The sequence below is a fragment of the Passer domesticus genome, chromosome 1 (genome assembly GCF_036417665.1).
Source record: "Passer domesticus isolate bPasDom1 chromosome 1, bPasDom1.hap1, whole genome shotgun sequence".
Lineage (NCBI taxonomy): Eukaryota > Metazoa > Chordata > Aves > Passeriformes > Passeridae > Passer > Passer domesticus.
In genome coordinates, this window is record NC_087474.1 from 148,667,475 (window position 1) to 148,695,194 (window position 27,720).

Sequence of the window (27,720 nt, forward strand, 5' to 3'; positions counted from 1 at the left end):
TAAACTCAATCATAATAAGCATTATTAGCTCTGAAAATGGTCAAATTATGTTAAAATAGAGTTATAAATGAGGAAAATAATATGATAATAATAAAATCAACAGAGTTACACTTGAAAGCACGCACTTTGCATAATCTTAAAATATTAATTTCAATTCTGATGCAAACAGACAAAAAATTAAATACAAGGACATTTGAAAGCTACAAGGAGCTACAGAATCTATTTACCCATCAGTGGGGCCCTCAAGATCTGTCTTGTTTGAATCAAAATACTCCAACAAGCTGCAGCCACAGGATGGTGCTCATGGGCTTTGGATACTACATTACAAATCTGAGAGGAGGGAAAAAAAAAAAGAGAAAGAGAGGGAGCCAGACTCTCCTCTTGGCAGGCCCTCCCTTGAACTACCCTGAAATATGTGAGCCAGCAAGCAATCCTGGATTGGGTTGATTTACCCCTCTACATTTACTGAATCTTCAGAGGCACTGCAAATACACTGATCCATCAAGGGAAGTCACTAAATGCAATCTTTTTGGACTTCATCAAAGCTTTGATACTGTCTCTCACAGAGTCCTTCTGGATTGCCCAGCCCACAGCTGGATAACTGAGTTATGTGATAGGTAAGTTACTGCCTCACAGGTCAGGCAAAAAGAGTTCTAGTGAGTGGGGTGACATCAGACTGGTGACTGCCACTGGTGGGATTCCAGGGCGTTCCATCCTTGACCCAGTTCTCTTCAACATCTTCATTAATGACCTGGATGCAGGACTCGAGGGAATACTAAATAAGTTTGCTGAAGACACTGAATTGGGAGGAGCTGTCAACTCCCTAGAGAGCAGAGAGGCCCTGCAGAGAGCCCTCCACAAATTAAAGGGTTGGGCAATCTCCAACAGTGTGAAGTTTAACAAGGGCAAGTGCCAGATTCTGCACCTGGGATGGGCAGCCCTGGCTGTGTATAGACTGGGGAATGAGAGGCTGGAGAGCAGAGCCATGGAAAGGGACCTGGGGATCCTGGTTGATGGCAAGTTGGACATGAGCCAGCAGTGCCCTGACAGCCAGGAGGGCCAACCCTGTCCTGGGGGGCATCAGGGGCAGCACTGCCAGCCAGGCAAGGCAGGGGATTGTCCTGCTCTGCACTCCACTGGGGCAGCCTTACCTCGAGTGCTGGGGGTGGTTTTGGTTGCCAAACATAAAAAAGATATTAAGCCATTAAAGTCCAATAAAGGAGGGCCATGAGGATGGTGAAGGGTCTGGAGGGGAAGCCATATGAGGAACAGCTGTCACTTGGTTTGTTCTGTCTGGAGAAAAGGAGACTAAGCGGGGACCTCATTGCATTTACAGCTTCCTTGTGAGGATAAGTACAAGATGCAGTAATGATGTTTTCATTCTTGTGACCCATGACAGGACCCAAGGGAATGGCCTGGAGTTGAGTTAGGAGAAGTTTAAGTTGAATATCAGGAAAAGGTTTTTTTTTTACCTGGAGGATGTTTGGGCACTGGAACAGGTCCCCCAGGGAAGTCATCACAGCATCCAGTCTGATAGAATTCAAGAAGTGTTTGGACAATGCTTTTGGGCACATGGTGTGAGACTTGAGGAGTCCTGCACAGGGCCAGGAGATGAACTTGATGATCCTATGGGCCCCTTCCAACTCAGCATATTCTATAATTCTATGATTCTATGAGCAGTTTTTTGTTATTCTGGGTATTACTGTTTAGCTAAATACACAGATTAGGGACTGAAAGAGGTACAAACGACATCATATTTAACATCAATGACCTGAACATCTTTTTCCTTCAGAGGAATTATCTTGCAAACTGCTCTTCTTGACTGGTACGTGTGTTTGCTGTTGCACACAGGTGGCAATGCAGTAGAATAACTGCAGGTGACAAGATCTAGGAATCTGGTAGAAGCTTTTTAGATCTAGGAATGCTTTTGAACTTTTGCTATAGAAAACAACTAAACTTAAAGAGTTCCTTTAAAACCCAAACATTTCTGCAGTTTAACTGGAAAGAAATCCATGGACTAGGAATTTGGACAAGAATCTGCAGTACTGGGAATCCTACTCAGCAACAGAAGGTCCTGCTTTACACTTAGTCACAGTCATCTCCCTGTGACTCATTGCCTTCTGCTTCCCTAGAACGGGCCCCAACTTACACTAAGAAAGTATGCACATCTCTGTATCACCTGTGACTGATTCTTAACTTCTTCAGTGATTTCATTTGTAATTTTATACAGATGACCAGGCATGTTGTAATGAATATTTTCATTCACCTCTTAAATTGTCGGGACTTACAGACTTTGTGAATAGTAGCCTTAATTGTAAATTCAGTAGGATATACCACAAGGCAACTCATATTTCTATGGAAATATAGAATATAGATTCTGCAATTCCACATACCACTGCCGTGTCTATCCATATGGCAAAAAATGTAGGTACGTACTACAACACTTCTAATCAAGATTTATACTAAGCCAGAAAAGTTGGAACACTTTTATATAAATATTTCCCCAATGAGTCACTAATCCACACATCTCAATAGCTGGCGTGGGGAACACTTGCATTCCAAGCCGTACTGCGGAGTAGGCAGCTTCGAAATAATTTATAAACGAAGTGAATAAGGAACTTTGGAGAGGGGAAAATGAGTTGACAGATAGCAAACCCAGAATACCGAGGACACTGGCAAGCCCAGCACCTGCCCGCGGAACGCTGCCTGCGCACCTGGCCGCGCCCCCGCCGCGGGGGTCGGGGGCGGAGGGTGGGATCTCAGGCATCGCTGATGCCTCTTCCCTCCCCCGCTTCTTTCCACCTTCTGCTCTATAATTGCCCGCCTCCTTTCTCTACCCCTTCGCCTTATCAGATGCGGAGCGGCCAGCGGGGAGGGAAGCGGCTCTCCCGCAGCCACGCGTGAAAAGCAGCGGCCGCTGCCCGCCGGCCGCTCCCGGCCGATGCCCGCACAGGTCGGTGTGCGCTGCGCTTCGTCCCCATCGAGGGCGGGGGCCAGGCGGGCGGGGGGTCCAGGCAGGACCGGAGAGCTTCCCATCAACCTGCCCGGCCATCCTCCCCGGCGGCAGGGCGGGAGCGCCGGAGGGAGAACGGGCGAGGGAGGAGGAGATGGAGCGAGCTCAGGCTAGGATGGGGAAACCCCTTTAGGAAACCCCCTGCCAAGGCCTTACTTTGATAGCTGATAGTAATTAAAACCCAGTCAGTCTCACTGTTGCTGTGGCGGAGGCTCTGGCTCCCTCGCTCCCTCCCTGGCCCCTCTCCGCTCTGTCGGGGCGGTCGCTCCGCCCCGGCCCCGCACGGCGCTTTCTCCGCGGAGCTCCCGGGCTGGCGAGGCGTCCCCGCCTCGTCCCCGCTCGCTGCCGGCAGCCCCCGGCTCTCTCGGGCTCCGCTCCCCGCCTCAGCTCGGCGGAGCCCCCGAGCTCCCCGCGGTTCCTCCCTTCACCCGCGGCGGGGGCACTCGCTTTCGCACGGGTGGGTGCGGGTGGTGGGGAGCTCCCTCAGAGGAGTCGGGGCTCAGGAGCGGAGCCTGGAGCCCCTGGCCAGGCTGCGGGGCTGTGGAAGGCGAGCGGGAGAGCGCGGTCCCGGCCCCCTCCGCCGCCTCCCTCTGCGGGGCCGGGGCGGCTCCGGCTTGGCCTGGCGGGCCGCGAACGTGAGCGAGTGCCCGGGCAGCGAGACGGGAAAACCCCGAGTGCCCTGCCCGAGTGACAGCGAGGGGAAACCCCGAGTGCCCTGCCCGCCCGGGGACTGTGCTCAGCCTCCTCCCCGGGCAGGTGCCCGGAGCCGGGGCAGGGCGGAGCGCGGAGCTGCGTGCCGCGTTTGTCCCGCTGCGGGCTCTCGGGGTGCGCCCTTCCCTCAGGAGAAGGCGCCCTGCGGCCAGGTCCGTGCCAGGAGTCCTGGAGCCCAACGGGGAGAGATGCTCCGGGGAGCGGGGCTCACCTCATGGCAGGGTTCTTGCCTTGCTTGGTGTCTGCTCCTAGCGCTAGTTTGGCAGATAACTCATTTACCACATACTTACTAAAAGGTGAAATATATGAAGAGCAGAAGGAATAGGATATTTGTTTTTAGTCCCACACAATGTGAGCCACAAGGTGGCTGCAGATGGAGGTTTCCTTTCCTGGTTAAGTGAACCTGACGTGCGGATCATTGCAGAGATGAACTCATGTGTAGTTGATCCAGCACCAGTTATGTCTATTCCAATAAACCTCATTTCTCTGGCTTTTCTATAAAAGCAGCAGTAGAGAATGTTTCTAACACAGGATTATCAGTCAGTTAGTATTTGTAGCTCTTGCTTTGGAGGAGGGTTTATATTAAGTATAGCAGATGGGGGATTCAGCCACCACTGTGAGTGAATATTTTAATGTCTGGGTTGTTATGGGAGGCAATCCACACATCATCAGTGGTAACTGCCTGGAAGAATGAGTTGCTTGGAGAGTCTGTATTTACTTGATCCAGGTTGTATTCCTGAGTGATGGGAGAAGCATCAGTACCCAACATGAGATGCACAAGAGGTGGATTTCAGCCTGTTTTGAGATGCTCTCAGTTCTTCGTATTGCCTGTCACTAGGCAGCTGTCTGCTGACTGTGGTTCTTGGGTGTTTGACACTTTGGTCCATGTAGTAGGAAACCTGGGAACTTTGCATGAGTTTCTGAATTCCATCTGGAGGATGGGTCTAAGAACTCTGCATAGCAATATATGAGTTCCTGGGGCAGAACTTTGATTTGGAATCTAGGTACTTTCTTCTGTCTTGAGAGATTTATACTATGAGAGATAGATTCAAAGTATATGTTTAAGTAATGTGAAGTTTGTTGATAATATGGTTAAAACGTTGATAACCTCCTTTGGAGATGGAATTTACAATGTATATATTTCTCCTAAATATTTCTAGGAGTTGTATCAAGCATTCATGACTGGTATTGGTGACAGCAGACCTACCAACTATAGAACTATAGTTGTCCCACTGGGACAGATATAGCAGGATGCAAATACTGAGAGAGAGAAGAGGATGTAGGACTTATCCTCTTCTGTTTAATAACGATTGAGGTACTTCAGTCTGCTTTTTATATTAGCTAGTGGATGAACCACTTTCCATGTGCCTTCAAGACAAGGAAAACATGGAAGGTAAATACAGTGATGGTATGTCAGGACTATTAGAGAAAATGACAGAGAAGGTAAATGTGAGAAACCTACAAAACAGAAATACATAAACCAAAATTTGCCCAAGTAAACCTTCAAATCCTCTTTGCTGCCTGCAAGAAATTTACTATTAATTATTTTGTTTCTCCTGTAGAATTTTAACAGGTGAGAACAGCAAAAAATCATCTTCTTGGCCCAGAAAATTGACTAAAACTAGTGCAGTAAAGTTGAGTGAAAGAGAAATCTTTATAAGTATGGTGCTAGGCATGTGTTGATGTGTCTTGAGATTGGTACTGTTTTTAAGCTGACTTCTGTGGTCAGGTAAATTGCTCATTCTGAAACTTGATCTTTGGAACCAGAATTGTTTCCTGTAACCCAGCTAGTTCACCTAGGACTACCTTAGGTGTTTATATACTGCTGCATTCTGAAGTGTTGATTTCTCCTAACTGGTTAAGTTAGTGTAAATGGTTTTGACCATGATACTACCTACTGTAGGTACAGACAGTACAACAGAGAGCACAGGATAAGTTGAATAAAGTAGAAAAAGGAAAATGGACAATGGGAAGAGGATGTGAGTTCCTTCAGAACAAAGTTCTGCCTTTTTTAAAAAGCTTCAGAGTTCTTTGCCACAGATATCTTGATAAGGCTCTTACAAAACTGGGTTGTATAGAAAGACATGTTGTACTTTGTTATTAACTGTAGCTTACTCTATTTCCAATGCTTGTGTATGTTTAGCAAAGAATATACAGTTCCTTTTTATGTGGGCCGAGTTTTCAAAACTGTTGAGAGGCCCAAGTGGAGTTCTTTGTCCTTTTCAGGTAAAATGTGCTTTGGTCATAAAACTGCTGCCAGGAAAATTTGTCTCCACTGATGTTTGTAGTAAATTCCTTGTTGTTTGTTTGTTTTGTTTGCTTGGGTTTTTTGTTTGATTTAGTCAAACCCAGATTTCTCCCACAATTTTCATTAAAGTGGATGCCTTCTCTTTGCCTTTGTAGTAAGTCTTTTTGTTCCATGTGTTTTCAGACCTGCTGACACTGTGTGTATTGAGGGGAGGAAGATGCTGTGTCGATACGAGATACAGAGCTGTTTTCTCTTGGCTTTCCTAGCTGTCACACCTTTTTTCATCAGTGATGTCCAGGGTCAAGGTAAGTCACAAATGAGAAGATGGAGTTTTTCACTCTGATGTGCAGAAATAGACTTTTTATTCCAAATGCAAGTGTTACTTCCTCCTTAGTAGGATGTGTGTCCAATAATACTGAAATGAAGCAGGAATTTTGCTGCTGAGCTCTGGGAGCAGGTGGGAGTAGAATTACATCTTCATGTGTGCTCTTTGAACCTAGTATCTCAAGTAGCATAAATATTTGTGCAAATTCATGTGTCTCAAAATGAATTCTATACAACATGCTTTTACTCCTTTTTACATGAAAGTACTTATCAGAAATTGCTCTTATTGTCCTCTACGTAATGAAGCAAGTTTGAAGGATCAGCTATGATGTGAAACTTGTATGGAATATGTATGGTTTTTGTCTTTTGGAACAGTGGCTTTTGTAGTGCTTGTATCATTCCATATTGCACAGATCTGTTAAATGTCACAGACTACTTCTGCAGCTTTTAAAATGAAAATCTCCTTTGTGAATATTAAAGGATACTGCTGGGATTGTTAGGCTTACATACTTGTTGGATTGTATTGACAGTGGCTTGATTGCTAGAGAAAATTTATCCTATTGCTTGGGGATGGAGGGAGGAAGAATACCAATGAGTTGTTATGATTTCTGAAGAAAGGCATTTCTCTCAACTTTAGATTTATGTAATCCCTTTGATATGAGATTGCATGGGCATGACCAGGAGCAGAATTGGATCCTGGGGTCTTTTAAAGAGATTTGTATAATGCATTATTCATGAGGACATTTGGAAACTATTGGCAACATGAGGCTTTCAAAATCCTGATAATGCAAGTAGCAGTGTTGTCCAGTCTGCGTGGCACTTGTGTGCTGGGGAAGCATACATTCTTGGATGTTTGGAAATCTGTGAGCATTTTACAAGCCTCTCCTAGAACTTTGGGACACGTGTAAGCTGTAATATATGACGTCGGCGATGTGAGGTGAATAAAGAAATGTATGTTCTCAATGTTCAGTCCATCATTCTGGTCAGAAATTAGGTCCAGAATGTTTGTGACTTAATGAGCCAATAAAGCAAAGCATATGGTTAGTCTTTTCTTTGTATTTCAGTCCTAATACATGTGGTTAAGATTTGCAAAACAGGTGTGGGGGTTGAGGTCCACCTCCAGAAATTTTGCAAAATTCCTTGATCTTGGAAAACTATTCTTCTCCACTTTTTTAAAACTTTGATTCCATCAGTTATAGTTGGAGAGTGTTCTCCCTTTAATACAAGTACAATGAAATGAAGGTCAGAGAGGTTTTTTTTCCACAGCAGTCACCCTAGCAGAAGCTAGGGTTGGTGTATTTGATGAATAAAGAACAATACTTCCCTTGTTCTTAGGCTCTTTCAGCAAGCATCAGCTATGGAATGCTGTCAGCAGTGTGATATTAAATTAAGTGGACCATTGCCTTAGCTCAACATGACTGTTATTCCATTAAATTAGGTGATATGAAGTCTCTCTTCCATGTTCACAGAAAAATAATCTCTTGGTACACTAAAAGTAATAAGATGTTTCTCAAATTCTTTTTGTCAAGGTTGCCACCTCTTGAAGTAAACTCTTCATGCAGCTGGCAAACTATTTACAATTTAATACCAATTGTCTGTGTGTTTTAATCAACTGTACACTCTGCCAACATGTAGGAAGAGCTGGCATTAGTTCCAGCTCGTGTTTCCTTCCTTTGGCAAAGATGCTCAGGTAAAGGTGTGTAATGTGACTTCTTGGAAAGGAGAATATGTTTGTGAGACTGAAGCCAGTATGCCTGAAGCTACAAATTATCCCTTCAGAGGAGCCATGTGGTTGTTTCTCTCTGTGCCACATAGCACAGTTTGGTTTTGAATCAACAACAATTATTTTTTCAGCACTGCTTTTTCTTCCCCATTCAATATAATGTATAAATAGCATATTTTGTCTACGTATGTTCTTATATAGTACATTAATAGTGCTGGGCAAGGAAAACAGTTGAGAATTTTTCACTTATTCTTAAAGTAACTTGCTTTGAGAGTTTTTCTGTATGGAAAGTTGGATTTTCTTTGTGTAGCAATAATTTTCATGCGTTACTACTGCAATTACTAAGTAACTGCAGTGCATATTAACTTATTCAATTCTTATGACAACAGTAAATTGAAAGCCACAATATTTAGTTAGTATCCAAACTTAGACTATTGGAAGTCTTGGAGAATTGTCTATAAGCAATTTATTGTATTTTTCCTTTCCAGTAAGAGTTGAAAGCATTCTTTCCCTAGTTGTCTGTAAGAGTTATGTGTTTGGAGTGCTGATTTACCTGGTGGTATAAACCAAAGCCTTGAATTTGTCCGTTTGCTTTTGGGTGACTTCTGTAATGTTGCTGACAGCCATTCTCTTTTGCATTCCTGTAAAACCACTTAATGAGATCTAGCTACTGATTTTTATCAGTTAACTGACTCAGCTTGGATTGATTTTTTTCCCTTTCTGCAAGAAGTGAGATTTTGTTCCACAGACAATAAAGGCCCAAAGAAATACAGATATCCTCTTCAGGTTGGTGAATGCGTAGTAATTCCCATCAGTATTTTGTTGTCTGTTTGAGTGCTAGATTTTTAACTTCCTTAGCTATATGTACTTTTCTATGCCAGAACATTAGTCTTTGCACAACTAAGACACAGTTGACTATTTGCCTAGTGAATAATTACTTTCTTTCTTATGGTTTTTTGCTGTGTGGGAATGTTTCTTCCACTGACCTGCTGCCTTTGGTACAAAAACAACCCAGTGAAAATTGACCAGTTATGTAAAGACTATTCTGGCACCACTTTTCTAGTCTTTCACATTGTAACTCTGTAGTATACGGAAAAACTGGTGATTGTGTCCTTCTTTGCTTGTAAGGTCTATGATTGTTTTATATGGGCTTGTATATTTGTGTTTTGGTGACGGCTAATAGCAGTTAGGCCAGAAATATGCTTCTTTGTTAGAAGGTGCTTTCATAAACTCTCAAGTTGAAAGTAGGATGGAAAGAAATGATGGGAAAGGAAGATGGCAGACAAAGTGAGCTCTGAAATTCTAAGACATGGTTGGGGTTTTTTTGGGTCAATCTTTGATGTTACTTTGTTGCTCTCTGCTCTGCTTCTTAATCCCCATACAAAATTACCACTTAATCCCAGTAAAATCTGCAGCATTTTCACACTTGCATGCAGCTATTATAAAAAAAAAATATTTTCTATTCCTGAGGCAAAATAATAAAAGGAATTGTATTTTTGCAAATATCTAGGTATGATTTGTCACTCTTGTTCATTTAGCCCCAATTTCTTGTGATTTATGTATAGCTCAAAGACACAATGAATCTTGAGAATGAATTAAAAGCTGTAATCCATAATTGCAGTCTGCTTGGCTTTAAAAGCTTTTTGCCATAGTCTCTGTCATGTTTTTACAATTATAGCATGCTGAATGTTCTTGCAGAAACCTGCCTAGCAAAACATTTTGCAGTATAAGGGCCAAATTTTCAAAGAACTGATGTTGTATTTGCAGTGATTTCTGCACACGATTTTGCTTGCAGCCTCTTTCTTTCTAAACTTCAGGGAGGGGACAGGCAGACTGAAGATGAGGTCTGACAAGACTGTGCCCAGCAGCTAAGGAAATGCTTGGGTTGGGTGTGAGCCCAGCGCTGCCAATCAGAAGAGCTTTGAGTGTGTGGAGCTCATGTGCTGCCTGCTGCTTCTGTCCCCTTGCCTCTCTTCTTGAGCTTGTTCTCTGAGGTCTTTGAGAATGCACAGGTGTTGATAAGCTGTTCTCGGTACTGATGCACTCCCTTTTCTGTGTTCTGGTGTTAAGTTCCTCAAGGAAGAGAACTGCAGAACCTGCCCTTGGTCTGACAAAACTTCCACTTGGTGAATGGAAGACTGGATACAAGGGAATATATCTCTTGTATTAAACCTCCAAATTCTTACTTATAAGATCCAAAATGTATTTAATAGTAGATGACATGAAAAAAACATGCACCCCTGAATCTCAAAAAACTACAACATGCCTTTTTCTTTCTTCCCCCAATCTCCTGGAAAAAGTAGCATGTAGGAAAAAGTTATTGGTTCAGAACAGGTCTTTGGCTGCTGCTGGTGCCAGAGCTGCATTGGCTGTAGCAGGTCAAATGGAGAGGCCAGAAATTGTTGGCCAGCACATTCTGCCTGTTGACTCAGACACTCCATGTACTGTAATCCCTGAATCTCAGAAATATCATGAGACTCTTGGTTTATTATATCAAAAGGACCAACAAACTGTGGGCATGAGCCTAGTCAATAAAAAGCAATCTTAGCCCTGGGAAAAGAAATTGCCACTTGCCTGCTTCAGATTAATTTTCCCGATTTCTTAGACTTATAACAGAAACCTTAAGATGTAGTGGCAAAGGAACCAAGGGTTTGGAAAATGAAGGAGACTGTTCAGGGGGCTGTGGAGACAATGGGAAAAGGAGGAGTAAGGTTGGAGGTGTTAAAGGTTTTCTAGCCCTTCTGTCGTTCAGCCTTTAAGTAGCTTCCCTGGCTGCCTTTCCCTGTAGATCAGTTTGTTCTCTGTGAGCCATATTCTATCCACATATATGAAGATTTCCCATTGCTGCACTGCCAGGTGCTCTGCTGCAGTTCTTCAGTGAAAAAGGGTTGTATACCTCCCCAAAGCAGGGTAGAAAGATTTTGTAGTGTGGTCCAGCATCAGTGGAGTTTGACTGAGCAATGGGATGTAAAACTGTAAAAAACTTGTTTATGTGCAGAGACACAAAGTTGCTGATAGTATGGCAACAGCATGGGGCAGTTTCTCCATTTGTTCCTGTGCTCATTGCTTCATTGATATATTGCCTCTTCTTCAATCATTTCATGCTTTTATTCATTTCACCTGCTGCTTCAGTTTGAAACCTGGGTGACGTCACAATATAAATAGAAGCAAAATTTTACTTACCATCCAGATTTCCCCTAAGTCTTGACTAGCCTGTGCATGCCTGCTAGTCTTGATTAGACTGCTTCAGTGTTTGCAGCTGCAAAGCTTTGTGCTGCTTTAGCCAGGTTTGCAAATTGGGCAGCTGATGTTCCCTTTGCCTTGTGCACACCTGTCTTTTCTCTTCGTTATTCTCTCCTCACAAGGATTTGAAAATTTGGCCCTGGGTGACATTAAATGTGGGGAAATGCCCACAGTAATGAGAGGTAAAAGAGTGTAGGTTATGCATATTGTCAGTGTAAGCAAGAAAGCAATTTTAATTCCCATATATTAACAAAGAGCATTTTTATTGCCAGCTTTGCCTGCCAAACTAGTGTCTTAACATCTAACATTGTTTGTCCTTCTGTCCACTGCTGTTAGGTTGTTTAGTTTGTTTTGTAAAGAGATAAATAAAAGGTCTGTCTGAGGGAAGTAGTGCACTTGGGGTTGTCATTTTACAAACTAATAAACTGATGTGTGTGACATTTTAAATAACTTGCATCCTTTACTATTAAAATTTTGTGTTGTCTTCCTATATGTGTTTATTTTTGTTTGTTTAAAATTGGTTGGTCTTTATTTGACTTTAAAATGTTGTTTTCTTTCTGAACTTGCAGTGTCCCCACCAACAAGACTAAGATATAATGTAGTGAGTCCTGACAGTGTACAGATCTCTTGGAAAGCCCCCAAAGGGCAATTCACTGGATATAAACTTCTTGTCACTCCAAGTTCAGGTAAAAGTCTGTATGTTCTCTTTAAGGTGAAAGAACTGTCTTCCTAAGTCATACAAAGTTTTTAGAGTTTAGTGTCATCCTCCACAATGAAGAAATTGTGAGCAAGCTTTGGGTAATGAAGTACTGGCTGGTCAACAGAAGAGAGATTGATTTCACTAGAGGGTGGTCAGGCTCAGAAAATGGGAGTCAAATGCCTGAGGTAGCAGAGGTGGGTCAATGCTAGCTATGCCTCATATGTAGTCTTTGGGAATTGTCACTGATCATCTGTCTTACCTTTCTTCCAGTGGGGTGTAAGGAATTCTAGGAATTGTTCAAGGGAAAGCATTGCAAACCTAATTCAGTCAACCTTCAAGGTGGATCTCCTTGTCTCTTCTCCCTTAGTGAGCTGTCCAGAAAAGAATTAAGAAAACAAGTAATCTTTAAAAGTCTTTTGACTGAAAACTTGAAAAGTTAGATAACAAAGTGGCTGTATAGAGCTGTATAAAGGTTCCTACTTCTGTGCAATTAAAATTAAATTTAGATACAGAAACAGTTTTAACATACAGCTAAAATACATCTTTGTATATATTGGCATGCGATCTTTATACGTAAATGGACATATTTGTATTTATTTGTTCAATAACAAGTATTTATTTGTATTTATTTGTTCAATATTTGTATTTATATATGAGAATTTCCTAGCCCAAAGAAAGTTGGCAAAGCGAGTATTCAGAGGTGATGTGGGTATGACAGGGTCTGAACTGGCAGCCAATCACAGAGGGAAAGCCTGTTGGTATGATGGTACCAAACTTGACAGATTTTGTCAATTGTTTCTCTTAATGATTTTGCTGGACACCATCTCTGTTTCGTGAGGCCCAGATATAAATGCTGATCTTAAGAGTGTTTCTGTTTAAGAAAACTGGTTGAACTGTCTATCTTGTTGCTTTCCTGGGATGTTCTGTGGCCTGGCTGTATGGATAGTCCCACAAGTGGGTAAAGTGGGAGTGCTTAGGTCATGGTAGAGCTTGAGGTATTTTTGAGTCATTACGTTTACTGTGCTATAAGAAAAGCAAACAATGTTATATATTTGTTGGATTTTTTTTTTCCTTTTCTCCTAGGTGGAAAAACAAATCAATTAATTCTTCAAAATACTGCAACAAAAGCAATTATTCAAGGTCTCATTCCAGATCAAAATTATGCCCTTCAGATCATTGCATTCAGTGAAGACAAGGAGAGTAAGCCAGCACAAGGCCAGTTCAGAAGTAAGTGTCTCTTTATGGCTGACATACAGAATGTATCAGATATTTAATGTAACTTCTGAAATGGTAACAAGCCTTACACAAAGGGGAATGATGGAAAGACAGTTTTTTCTGAGGTGGAAGGAAAATCAGAGTAATGTATTTTAACTGGTGTAAGTATAGGTGCAGGCCTGAATTAATTGCATTGTATATTCTTGCATTGGCCTCTGTTTCTATTGGATTTGCATCCCTTTCTTCCTCATTTCATTAGGAAATTAGCTGGTATTTCATGGAAAAAAATCTTCAGTGGGTAGAAATAAAGTGCTATATTCTGATACTTTAAAAATTTCCTTTTTATCTAAACAGTGTTATAGCTGTGCCAACTGGCAACTAGATGCTAGTTTAGTAGTATGAAAGGCTGATTTCTTAATGGTCTTCAGCGGTCAAATATGTTTACAAATTTAATTTTTATATGATCAAGACATGCTCTTAATGTCTATATCATAGTGGTATATACACTGATTTACCTGATTTATCTTGATCGTTATGTTAAATATGTTAAATATGATTAGTGGAGATTTGGTTAATAATGTGGCAGTGTAGGAGTACAGTTGGAAACCTAATGAATTCTCTGATGCTAAATTTTCCTCACTGTCTTTGCTAAGCTACCTTTCTCTTAAAACCAGCACAAGATAAAATATGCTGAGTACTTGATGTGGTGTGTATCCAAGTCCTTTTAGCTTTTCACCACTACAACTGTGTATTTACTACCTTAAGTTCTGCCCTGGTTAGGAAACCCACAAAACCACAGATTACTTTAGCATTAAAAAGAAGCCCACAGAAGGCAACAGCAAATTCTCTAATATTAGGTGTAGCTGTTTTTGAAATGGAATTTAGGAAAAGTAGAGCAGGCAACTCAATTTAAGAATATGGTGATTCTATTCTCTTTAGTATACTCTCTTTGCTGCACTTAAGGCTGGAGTTTCATTTAAAAGCATGATGCCTTTCATGAGTAAAGAATGCAGATGCAGCATATATACAAATCCTTTTTTTGCTCTCCTGTATTATAGACTTTTTTCCCCTTTGACATGTGGCCACTAATTCTTGAGGTGAAAAAAGGTCAAATATATAAAGAGATTTGGGAATATCATCAAGTTTAGTGCATTGGAAGTATGGGTTTAATGCTCTGGAGTTGTAACTGATGTACTAAGAATTCTCAAGCTTACAATAAAATTTTATTGTCAAAAGAGTATTTCTCTTTTTATAGTGAGGTATACATTCTTATTCTAATACACAGTGTTTAATGAAGTAAGATCAATGGGGATTTTTTTTCCTTTGAAAATGTAGATGTAAAATCATGTGCTAGATAAAATCTTTGTCTATGTAAATATTGGAGTAAAACTGCTGTCTTGCCTCTTTTTTTGTGGTTAGAATTTTGACAGTTCCCAAATCCAGAAATCTGTCAGGATGTGACCGACTTGTTTCCTTTGAACATTTTCAGACTTTTGTACCATTTTCTCTGGAGACTTGGCCTTCAATAGCACTAGCATTAAAGGAGGCCAGCTAGTTGGCCTTGCTCTTGGGCTTTTTTCAAAGGAATGCTCCTAGAAGGATAAGCAGCAGCATCCTTTATGGCCAATATTATTCTGGCATTTCACCTCTCGTTTTACTCAGAGCCTTGTTCAGTTAAGGATGAAGCACAGACTTCTGACTAAGACCTGGTGTTGTTGTAGCCTTCTGTAACCCAGCGAATAACCAAGATCTGCCTTGGTAAAAGCTGGCACCTCAGCAAGCTCGTGGACTTGAATTTGCTCCCAAACCAGTTACACAACTGTTTGCTGAAGGCAGAGGTGATACACAGTCACACGTGCTGTCTTAGTAAGGAGTCAGAATTTCAAGTTTTTTTTTGTTCTCACCTCTGTAGCTGGAGTGTGAGCATTGTAGGTTCTGGAAAGTGTTGTCATACTAAGACAATCACATTCAGATGTTTGTCAGCTCGTTGTCTTCCTTAGAACTTGGTCTTGTGATTATATTTTGGATTGGAACTTGGAACACTCCTGGTTGATTCAGATATTCCGCATACTATTGGGTAGATTAGTGAAGTCCATTTGACTTTGGTTCCACAAATGTACAAGAATATTTGCACTGTCTCTCTTACGTGGTCAAGAGACAGATAACCTCCTTTCATGCCCTCAGTGTTTTTTTGAATGATGTAGCACAGAGAGACTTTGATCCTGGCTGAGGAACAGTGCCTGCTTGAGTGAATGTCAGTCATAATCCATTTTTGCATAAACTAAGTGTAATTGGAGTAGAATTTTATTTTTCTGTGGAAGATATTCTCAGCTTCATTGTTTTAAGCTTTTCCTGGCTGTTGCAGACATCTGGAGTGTGGATACCAATGAGCATTCCAAGAAAATTCTGGAAGGAGTTTTTTTCCCCAATACGTGACTTTAGCTATGGCTTTGTCAGAACCTTTCAGACTACTAGTAGAGCACTACTGGCTACAAATGTAATATTAGGAATTGCTAATCATATTGGGTTCTGCTTGGCTGTTGAGAGAGATTTGAGATATAGTAAGGGAGATATCCCACCCACTTGTGGAATGGGAAACTATCCAAGTCTCCTTGCACTCCTGGAAGTATTTGGTGCCCTGACTGCAGATTTGGGCATGGGATCTAAGCTGATTCTGTAAAGAGGACAGTGTAACAGCTGGCTTATGTATTTTTGTGTTGACTGACTTGGAGGGGAACTTTGCAATGCTGGACTTTCCCCAGCTAACTTTGCCAATTTTCTGGACTATCTTTCCAGTGTGGGATCTTGTCTGCATGGGCTTAGGTGCTGATGTCACTTTTTGGACTCTCCTGTGTGAAGAGAGTCAGTTTTGAGAGCTTTAATGATGATAGAATGGGGAAAGAGCCATAAGAATAATAAATGCAAAAGGAGGGAGGGAAAACACAGACACAGTAACTCATTACCTAAACATATCTTCAGATGCACTGTGGACCTACTTTACCGGGAAGAAGAAAATTACATGCTTTTAACTGCCTTGTTTCTAGATTAATTGATTTTTCCCCCTTACTTTACAGTTAAAGACATAGAGAGAAGAAAAGACACAAGTAAATCCAAGGTGAAGGATCCAGAAAAAACAAATGCGAGTAAACCAGCTCCAGAAGGTCAGATCATAACACATGTGACTTATGTGATATTCTGAATATAATCAGCTTTTTTATTTAACTTGGCCACTGTAGAGATTTTCTGTAAGCCAGTTCATTAAATCTGGTTCCCAGGCTTAAATTAAATAGAGGGGGAAAACCTCAGTATTTTCAGAAATATTGGAGAGTTGCTACAGAAGTATTGCTTTTATTTCTGTGTTCGCTTTGCTTTTTTATAAAGTCCTAAATGCCATCATGAATAGATAAAAATTATTAAAAAAATTGTTTTTGATAATATTAAAATTATTAAAAGCTGCTTGAATTTCCCCACTGGGTGCATTTTGAGTAGTGGAAGAATCATGCAGGTGTGTGTGCATGTAATAACAACTTCTTGTCTTGGCTGTAAGACAGACTAGCAGTATTAATTCCCACCTAAACTCCAGTTAATACTATTGTGTAAATAGCCACATAATAACTTGATAAGTCTGTCCTAGTGTAGGTTGTGTATATGAAAATATTTGAAACATTTTGAGGGAAGGGAAAAAAAAGGAGTTAATTTTGTCCTGTTGCAAGGAGCAATCTTCTGGTGAAATGTGATACTGCTTGCCATGAGAAGTTTGTCTAGTATGGATGAAAATTTATTTCAAGCTTAATATGCATCTCTGTTTCCTGTTATTTTAAAATTCAAATAACATCTTCTTTATGGAGTAACCCCAACAGTAATTATTCCCTTCAGTGGTTATTTATGATATACAGAACAAGAAGAGCTTGGTATGACCTTAAATAGTCTCTCTGTGAATAAACTGGACAGTTTCAAGTATCCCATTTTCCCCTTCCATATAAATCTGTCTCCAGTAATGAAAGTGTCAAAGACCTCACCCAAAGCTCCTTGAAGCCCACGCAAATTTTTCTTTGGTGGGTTTTTATTCTTACCACACATTTTTATGTCATGTTTTATTTATTAACACTATGCAAGTTTTTTTCCATACAGCATTTCTCAAACCAAAGCACCCTTGAATTCCATTGGGTGCATTGCAAGAATTTTAGCTAGTGTTTGGAACACTGAAGACACAAGTTGTACCTGCTAGAGCATGACAGGGTAGTGGATAGGTGATCTTTCCTGCATCATGTCTACAGGAAGGCTGAGCTGGAAGAAATGACAGAACTGAGAAGGAAAATGTGATTTGCTTTCTTAATGAAGGACAATTGATAAAAGTTGAAGGAGGGAAAACTGGGCCTGTACTTGGAAAATGTTGATTAAATACAGACAGAGGAAAGTGTCTGCCAGACTGCAGGAGAGAATTTGTGCTTTTTTCATGGAGTAAGGGCAAAACTACAATTGGTGAGAGGAGCTTTGACCTGCAGTCTCTCCCTTTTTAGGATTCATGTTTACTTTTGAAGTCTTTAGTTTAGTCACCTTCCTCGTCCCTACACCACTTTTTACTCATCTGAATGTCTTCAGTTGTATCAGGGGAGTTTGTAACATGACAAAATACATCTCCATCCAGCACTTTTGGAAAGTTATTGCCTTATACTTACTGTAGCAGGTTTTACTAGAAAACTGGGGTGTGCATTTAAAACTAAAGCACAACTTAGAAACTTCTCAATCAGCAAACCTGATCATAAAGAAAAAAATATGCTAATTTTTATGAATTCTTGAATTTGTTTAGCCGTATGTCCAATTCAGCTATATATTATTGTAAAGTAACAGAACTTTTTCCTCTAGTCTAACTATTGCATATTTCTCTGCTTTGCACAGTATAATGATTATTCAAAATGATGAAGATTACAACTGAATTACTTCAGTGGGAGTAGGGTGAGATTCCAAGTGAAAACATTGGGCAAAAATAACAGCATCAGCAAAAAATGTGTAGCTGGGGTAGAAATGAATTCAGAACGGAAACACAGAAAGTAATGGTATCAAAACTTTCCTAGTTTAATATATAAAGACTGTTCCACGTCAAATTGAAATAAAATCAAAGAAATAAGGAAAAGTCTGAAAGAAATGGATTAAAGAAATAAGTGCAAAATTTTACAGCAAACCCATGAATAAACTTGATCCTCTGCAGATGTTTGACAGGAAATTATTTGAGTACAACCAAATGAATTCAAGCCAGAAGTTAATTGGTTTCATAACCGTTTAGTGTATGGCTAAATTTGATGGATTTAATACCAACCCTGATACATTCTCTGTGTGTGTTTGTATCTTTGGTCAAGTTGGCTAGACCTTGGGAGTTAACACTACAGAAGAAATTATTAGAATCATAATAAAATCAAGATTGGAAAAAATGTGCATCATCGACGTGACCTAATACCACCATGTCCACAAAAACATCTCATCAAGTGCCACATCCATTCAGTTGTTGAACGCTTCCATGGATGCTGATGGCACCAATTCCCTGGGCAGCTTGTTCCAATGTTTAACCTCTCTCACTGTGATGAAATTTTTTTATAATATCCAATCTGAATCTCCCCGGGTTCAACCTGAGGCTGTTTGCTCTTGCCCTGTCATTGTTACCTGGCAGAAGAGACTGATCCCACCTGGCTACAGCCTCCTCTCAGGGAGCTGGAGAGAGCGACAAGGTCTTCCCTGGGCCTCCTTTTCCCCAGGCTAAACACCCCCAGCTCCCTCAGCTGCTCCTCACCTGAGCTGTGCTCCAGACCCTTCCCCAGCTCTGTTGCCCTTCCCTGGACACACTCCAGCCCCTCAATGTCCTTCTTGTAGTGAGGGGCCCAGAATTGGACACAGCTCTCGAGGTGTGGCCTCGCCAGTGCTGAGTACAGGGGACAATCCCTGTCCTGGTCCTGCTGGCCACACTGTATCTGATCCAGGCCAGGATGCCTTTGGCCTTCTTGGCCACCTGGGCACACACTGGCTCATGTTCAGTCCCTGTTATCAGCATCCCCAGGTCCCTTCCCAAGGGCAGCTTTCCAGCCACTGTTCCCCAGCCTGTAGGACTGCCTGGGGTTGTTGTGACCCAAGTGCAGGACCCAGCACTTGGCCTTTTGAACCTCACACCACGGGTCTTGGGTCACTGACCCAGCCTGTCCAGATCCCTCTGCAGAATTCTCCTACCCTCCAGCAGATCAACATTCATGCCCAGCTTGGTGTTGTCTGTGAACTTATTGAAGGTGTTATTAATCTGTTTATACAAACTTCTAAAAGTCTTTTATCATGACAGCTAGGTTGATTTAGGTAGAATAATATCTTGCCTGAGAACAAGATCAATCTTTGCCCTTAACACAAATTGAAAACAACCATTGTCCAAGCTACTATTGTCACTGGTTGTGATTTCTGCTGTTCTCTTGAGTGAAGGAGGAGCATATTTCCCCAGCTATTAGTGTCAAGTTTTGATATAAAGAGGTGTCTCCTGTGACATCTGCACCGCTTGTTACAGAATGATGCTTACTGGTATTAGTAAACCAGAAAATCTAAAATTATTGTTTTGGGGCAAAACTAATAAAGCACATCAATGTACTTGTCAGTGAGTATGAAAAATTACTAAGAACTCTTTCAGTATTACAAGCTCCAGTTTGTGCATTATGATAAGTCATATATCCTGTAGAATTTTCTGAAAGGCACTACATAATCATATAAACTTCTTTGTAAATACTTAGCTAACATACCTTCATCAGGGTTGCACAATGAACCCCAGAAGTTTCTCTTTCCATTTCAATGGGTCAAAGATTTCACTATAACCCTTCTGCTCCTAGAAGCCAGCTCTTTGCTAAGAAATGCAACATGTAAATACCTGTACTCATGATTCTAGGTAGTTCCAGAGCATTTCACTCTTATTTTCATCTGTGGTTTGGAGGACTGTTTATGTAGTACTGTCCACTCTTTAATTACCAACTGTCTAAGCGCTGAGCAGTTCTGAGCAGTGCTGGGAGGTCTAAATGCCTTTTCTGAACTCCCAAATCTGCTTTCTTCTTCTGTCCTTAAATTAAATTCTTGTGAGGGTTTTCCTCTGTCTTTATGGAAGTCTGTCAACAGTTTGTATGTCTTGCCAGTAAAGCAGCTTCAGCAACCTAGATTAAAATGTTCCATCTATTCTGTCCTGTTCATTCAAGTAGTTTAGAAAGATTACTCCTTTTCTGCTCTAAGTACTGTGCTCTTATCACAAGCAAACCTCCAGTGTATATCCAGTAATGTCATGTGCCAAATTAATTCAGGCTTAATGTCTAGCAGTCCTCCATCAAATGTTCATTTTATATTTGATTTCCAGAAACTTTCTGTAATTATTCTGCATGACCACTTTCAAGTTTTGAATCTCCTTTCTATATTTTTGAGAACCTGTCATTTTTCAGCTTAGTGATTTATCACTGCTGTGCACACTCATAATAATAATGTCAGAAGCCTTTTCTCTTTCTGTCTGTTGAGAAAAAGCTCACAGATGCAGCTTCTTTCAGCACGCACTGATATTTGAGTGCTTGTACCCTGGCTCCTCTCCAGCTCCCTCATGTACAAAGCTCTTTTCTGTGCAGTGACAGGGGTTAATACATTCTGTGCCTTCTCAGATGTTTTACAGTTTCTCAGAGAGCTTTTATGACTGATTCTCTAATCAAATCCCTTTGGGGAGGGGAGAATCAGTGCTTTGACTATATCCTCTGGCAAATATATGACTATATCTTTTTCTGCAGAATATTTCTCCTTATATCTGAACTGGGTTTAACTACCCATTTCAATATAAACAACAAAACACTGAGGCCAGTTTTATCTGCATTCCTGTTGATTTGATTGGGGATTTTTAGTTGAGAGGTGTGGTGCCTCAGTGTAGGCTTGCAGCCAAACTCCCACCTAGCTGGTTTCTCATTCCTCTCCCCCGCAGGATGGGAGAGAAAAAAGGAAGAACAGGAATGAAAGAGTTCATAGGCTGAGATAAAGACAGGGAGACTGCTTACCAGTTACCATGGTAGGCAAACAGAGTCAAGTGGGGGATGATTTACTTAATTTATTGCCAGTTTTAAAATTTGCTAATGTGGGTAGTGGGAAACAAAAGAGACAAACATTAAAACAACAGCTCTCCTTTCCATTTTCCCAGGCTCAGCTTGACCTTCTCTCAGACTCCTCTCCTCCTCCCTTGTTATCACTGCAAGTTACACTCAGTCCAAGTCCCTTCAGAGAGGAAGCAAGTGGTGCAAAAGGGGTGTTGAGAGATTGTGATCAGGGTGTAGTGGTCTCCCTTTTCCATTCCTTTCTTTTCATAGCTTTCTTCTCCATGTACGTCATCCGCAGGCTGCAGAGAATATCTGCTCTGCCATGGAGCACACTCTCCTCTGACCTTGGGGTTCTCTCTGTTTCTCACTCTTTCTAACTTTCCTTCACTCTTTGCTGGGCATTTTTTTTCCTTTCTTAAATATGTTTTCCCAGAAGTGCCACCATCTGTCCATGGACACTTGGTCTCTTTTCAAAACGGCCACCCCTGCAGCCTCCTTGCTGCCAAACCTGGCCACAAACATCCAATACCAAAGGTGCTCCATTAGTGCTTTACTAGAGTAAAGAATGTGCACAGTCTTTAACCTGTCCTGTTTGGAAATTCCCTTATGCAGGTCTCACATCAAGATGATTTAGCTAGAGCATGTATGGGTCAGATTTCTCTTCCGAATCAGGTATCTTAGGATAAGCCTTACACAGTCTGTAGACACTCAAACAATGAGAAATAAGCTCCCATACAAGGCTGTGATTTGTGTATCACAATATTAGTTACTTTCTCATTGCAAAGTGCATGTAATGGAGTCATACAGTAAGTATGACTAGTTAAGGAGGTCAAGGATCTTCACTGCACAGCACAGAACACAGAGGTTTGTTCAGCCTTCCAGAATCAAAATTGTGTTTCACCCCAGAGCAAGTCCACTAGGGGCAGGAGTGGTTTTTCAATGATTTCTATGAAAATCCAGTGATGTGGTGCTGAGTTAAAATACCTGCGGGAACTGCAGCTTTTTCCATCCCTGAAGTGCCTCTTTCTGATGGGAGTCACCTTTACCCTACGCTAGGAGTGAAACTGGAACTGGAACATTAGCTGAGCTCTCTGGGCTGGCAGGGAGCCAACTGAAAGCTCTGAGAAAATCAGTGATGCCACCCAGTTCCCTGCCCCAATGAAAAACAGGGGAAGCTGTAGGAGAAATTGGTTGACAATAAAAGCTAGATCTGAGTTCCACATTGTGGAAGACTGGGACAAGCAGGTAGAAATTTAGGACAGAGAACTTATAACTAATCTATTGTCAATGATGTAGAGAATGGACAACTTGGAATGGAAGATTTAGGTAGTGGGTGAGTGAAAAACAGCATAGAAATCATAGTGGGCTCTAGAGATAGAAAAGCAGAAGCTCTGTATAATAAGCAGTGTAATGCCATACCTTGGCATTAGGTGCAGATGTCAGGTTACATTATCTGTATGTAAGTAATATAACCTGAACTGATGTTAAAACCAGCAAATAGTGACTTCATGTGTCTTGATCAATAGTCCTGCAATGTATATTAATTTAAATTAAAAAGTTTTTGAGGAAGAGGTAAAAATTACCTGTAGGGAGAAACAAAGGTGTCTTTTGAAAGACTTTAATATTATTAGTGATCTTTCATTAATTTAACTTTGTTACTGATACTATTATTATGATTGTGATTATTTATACAGGTATATACATATACAAGTTACAAATACAATGAAGAATAGCTGCTCATTTAGTCACAGCTACCTCTGACACATGCTGTTTCCACTCTCCCTTTCTTTTTTCCCCTTCACTACTCAGTGATGCACAGAGATGTTAGTTATATTGTACTAAATTTTGAGTTTTTAGTACTTTCAGGGTTTAGTATCATAAAGTGTTCTGGAAAGAGGCCTGAAGCCATCTGACATGTGATACCTACCTGCTAAGTAGTAATAAGTATGCCTGCAGTTTCTTTTGGGTGAATGTGAACTGCCAGTGCTCAGTTGTCTGTAAAAACTGTGTAGACATATCCAAAGTTATTATGTTTTGTGGTGAGATAGTTTTTGATAATTTTTTTAACTTCCTAATGTGTTGTACATTATTAGTGATATTATTATTTACATTACTTCTACAATCTTTCAGTGTAAAGGTGTCTGAATGATTTTTTTTTTAAATAATGTGTTTTTTATTCTATCAGACAATGCAAAAGGCATATCCTTCCTCAAAATGCTATGGTATACTTGTCTGAGGTTTCTATTTTAATAGCTCTTGGAGTGAGGTGGAATCAGTCTTCCGACAGTGATAGAAATGAGAGGTTTGGTAAGCTTAGAAAATATACTGATTTGCATTCTTCTTTCAACATTCCTATACATTTGATGCAAATGAGCTTTGACACATGTAGTTTATAGCTGTTGAATGGCACTATTTAAGTAGAGTAGGAAAAATCCACAGGAGGCATATTAAGGTACTATTCAGAAGACACTAATTATCTAATTTATTAACTTGTCTGTTTAGTTAATGTCAGATGCTTCAGTAAGTATTACTAGACAGTGTGAAATGAGTGCTGTGAGGTATTTGACTAAGCCACAGGAATGAATACCTTCTGAACTTCTCCTTCATTGGCAGAATTTCATAGTTTTACTCACTTCATCCTGGCTAATGTAACTGCAAATGTTGGTTTTAGTCATGACTTTTTTTATTACTTACTGAACTCCTGGGCTATGGAACTCATTAACTATGTCTTTACACAAACGATAATTTGATTTACTGGCAGGGTTTCCTTGAGCTTTCTGGAGGACACTTTAGGTTTGATTATGAGCAGCAGAAGAAAGAAATTATAACTGTGCTGTGTGGGCATTTCCCCCCAGTGCCATTATGTTCTTCCTAAGCAATCTTTGTCTCTTCTCAGCTCTTGCAGATTTTTCTGCTTCTGCAATCTGAGGGTAAAAGCAAAGTTTTTTGGAAAGTACTTGGCTTTTCCACTTTAAATACTATTTTTTGTCTTGCTTTGGGGACAACTGAACCCTTTAGCCCAGTGCCCCAGCTCCAGCCAGTATCAGAACTGAGCATGTAGTCCCAGTAGGTCTGGGGTGATCGAGCACAGGGCTTGGCCAAGCGAGGAGTAATCAGCCATTTGTGCAGATGCAACAGGTCCCCTTGATGCCTTCATTGTTCTATTTTCCCATATATGTTCTTTCCCAAACTACCTTTCAATGTTTTTGTTCCTCTCCTAAACTTATCCTGTTAGATTTTGCACAGTCCCCAGGTACTCATTCCTGCATCCCCTGTCTCATTGCCCCCTAAGCTGTGACCCACCAGTCTGAGCCACGCAGACCATGCTATGAAGTAAGAACAAGTTATCCAGAGGTGTTGCTGATCTCAGAAGATGCAAGCAGGATGAAACCTCTGTACTTATTGTTTAGTTTCCAAGTCTGTGCTGGAATTACACGAGAGGCAAATACAAAGTTTCTGCACACCTTCTGTTTTCTTTGTTCCAGTGCAGTGCAATATAATATTGAAGGATTGCTTGAACTAGATGCAACCAATTTCACTCCAAAACTAATAGCAAAGCAGCAATCCTATTCAGTACAGCACACTCCCTGGTGAATGCACTTCCCTGCTCAGAGCTAACCAGCTCAATATCTTCTACCTTATCCTCCATTCCAAAGTGTAGAGATAACCCTGGCCATTAGTCTTAAGCATCAGTTTCTTGATGCTGCAAAAGGGGAACATTGCCTACTTCAGAGATACGTTAGGTTATTTAAACATTGTGGAGTACTTCTATATAATAAGTTTCATTTTTGGACATTTGTAAATGAAAGTCTTAATCAGAAAATATAGTGAAGTTCAGAACTATTGATTGCATTTGTCTAAATTCCAGGCTACTATTTACATGTCTGTAAAAGATGTCTGTGCATAATACTGAGGCTAATATTCCACCTTTGCAGTGTCTGTAGGGAGTATGGGGATGCATTACCTTGTCGTGGATGCAAGGGGATGCACATTTTCTGTCATTAGCTGCCTCCCTGAGGACATGTGCTCTGTGTAGACTGTTTCTTCAGGATTTTTTTTTGTTTACCTTTCAGTTCTGTGCTTGCCATCTTGACAAATATGTTTGTAGTCTTTAGCAAAAGCTGCCTTTTGGCACTGAGTGGCATGCAGTGACATTTGCAGTGACATGCAGTCCTTTGACCTGATTATCAATAACTCCTGCATGTGTGGTGTATACCTGCTTGTTCTAGCATTTACTAATCAACTAAAAATAATATGAACATAGAAATGAATCTATTTTCTATGCTTCTTCAAGGGGAGTGGCCCCAGATCACTACACCTCCCTTAAGTAGTCTGGGTAATGCTTGGACCATGCTTCAGCATTACAACATTTTGTACCACCAAAAAGCATTTATTATTATGTTGCCCTCACCATGCTCTTCTGATCACTCTGAGGTTGCTTAGCTCAGACATTATTTTGTAGACCTGATTTTGGTTTCTGACTCAGCCACCTTGGCTTTGGACTCAGTTGGCTCTGTTCTGCCCAACCTTAGCCCAAACAGAGAATCCATGAGGTCTCCTATCTCAGCTTTCTCTGGTGAAAGCAGCACCTGACCATCTGAACTTTGCCAATAGGGCTCTGATTAAAATGTCTACAGCCAGTGGTCTCAGTGGTTTCAGTGTGGTTAGATCACCATCCTGATGTGTGCTAAAAGATGTCTGCACTGGACCCCACGTAGAACCTGCCCAGTGATCCTGTGCCCATCCGTGTAAGGTCATCAGAGCATGGCTTTTTCTGACAGTGATTGTTTTTTAACTTGTGCCAAATGTCATGGCCTTCCATTCTTCTCTGGAACTCCTCATTTTCTCTCTCAACTTTAGGTGATGAAAATATTTGTTATAATAATGAGATGAAGTAGACTTGTCAGAATATACCATTGCTCTCTTTGATATGTGAACTTTGGATGCTGCACCCAGGCCATCTTGGTTTCTGTACTTTTCAGAGGGTAGAATTTGATGAGAGGCATCCATTAGGTTTCCAAGCTAGACTATAAACCTGTGAGCTGCCATGCAGATCTTTGTATATTAGAAAGTCCTTGTTAAACACTGGAGGACTTACAGGAGGACTCCTCTGATGCAAGGAAACTCTTGGGTAAACTTCTCTTTACTGTCCAGAAAGTTAACTCACTGTGCTGTGGATGATCAATGCTTATTCCAGGAATTCATCCTAAGGATTTCTCTGGAGGAAATAACTTTTGCATCCTTTGAGTACTACTTGCAGCTTGGATTTAATTCTGCAATGGCAGTACTGCTATGGACCTGGCTAGGGTAATTTGAAAGACTCCTTCCTAGCTTTCATGACTGAAAAACATGATGGGAAGTATCAGCGATGACATGGACAGAATTCTTAAGTGCTTTTCCTTTGCAATGATTTGGTAGTTGCTTTGGAGAAAACAAAGCAAGCTACATTTAGAGCTTGGAGCATTTACATTTGCTATCTGGCCAAATTAAATAGTACACAAGTGTGTTCACATAATCTGAATATGAGAAAAATATACTTTTGAGAGACAGCAAGCTTGAAATTGAACACCTGGAAATTACTGTGAAGCCTGGAACTGGGAAAGAGTTCATTTTGAGTTGTACACTTTGATCCTGACAGAAGCAATCCCAGGGAAGAGAGAGAAAGAGAGATTGGGAGCAAGAGGTTGACTTAGCCTATCTTGGACCTAAATGGAAGTTTCATTTTTTTTCATAAAGTGATCCAGCTCCTGATATTAGAACTGCTCAGACTGACAATCTGGGTTAAAAGATGTTTATCCTCATATCCATAACCCTTGAGTTATGTTTCTCTTCATATCTCTGCACAGTAAATATGTATAAGGCTTCATAAATCTGAACTATTACCAACTGAAAACTTGTCTGGCCCCTTTTTTTCTTTGGTAGCTTTCCCCTAAGGCGTTGACCTTTTTTTGTACAATTTATTCTTAGTTGAAGTGGGATTCTGCTATTCACATTCTTGAATGATGGATTAATAGAAGCTCAGCTGAATGAATGGTCTTTCATTATTTTCAGACTGATTTTCATCTCTTCAAGTCATTAGCTCTTGAATATCCATCCAATCAACAGTGCACTGGCATGGCTGGATTCTGCTGGCAGCAAGAGATGTTCCCATAAATCAGATTCAGGGTCCGTGTAACATGTTTCATAATTGAAACACTTTCATTACTACCCTGCTGAGACATTCCTTAACGGTTCTTCATCCTCTGGCAGCATGAATTCACACAGTCTGAAGTCTCTGGGCTCACTCAGGACTATGTGTATTCTAGGTAAACATCTTGGTATGTCATGAGTGATGCTTGTCTTTGGTATAACATGGAAGCCACATAGTAACTAGCTGAATCTCGGGGCCACTTTTTTAAACTTGTGTGGCAACCTTGAAAGAAGAATCAGAAAAATCTTTGTGGAGTTGGTAGCAGACAGATATAT

At 40.9% G+C, this 27,720-nt stretch overlaps 1 protein-coding gene across 6 annotated transcripts in view; it reads left to right on the forward strand.

Annotated features, from left to right (window-relative positions):
- Positions 1 to 448: 448 nt before the first annotated feature.
- Positions 449 to 27,720, forward strand: part of COL14A1 (collagen type XIV alpha 1 chain) — a 115,059-nt gene continuing 87,787 nt past the window's right edge. For 4 of the 6 annotated variants that reach the window (XR_010349746.1, XM_064395693.1, XM_064395700.1 and 1 more), the window contains exons 1-5: positions 2,796 to 2,953; positions 6,156 to 6,277; positions 11,832 to 11,948; positions 13,046 to 13,189; positions 16,252 to 16,338. Coding sequence is in view for 5 of the 6 variants with exons in the window: in XM_064395693.1 (XP_064251763.1) it covers positions 6,190 to 6,277; positions 11,832 to 11,948; positions 13,046 to 13,189; positions 16,252 to 16,338 (436 nt within the window). In the remaining variant the exon portion in view is untranslated. Of the gene's footprint in view, positions 618 to 2,795; positions 2,954 to 6,155; positions 6,278 to 11,831; positions 11,949 to 13,045; positions 13,190 to 16,251; positions 16,339 to 27,720 lie in introns of those variants that run through there. The other 2 variants (XM_064395722.1, XM_064395714.1) reach the window with 2 other exon arrangements.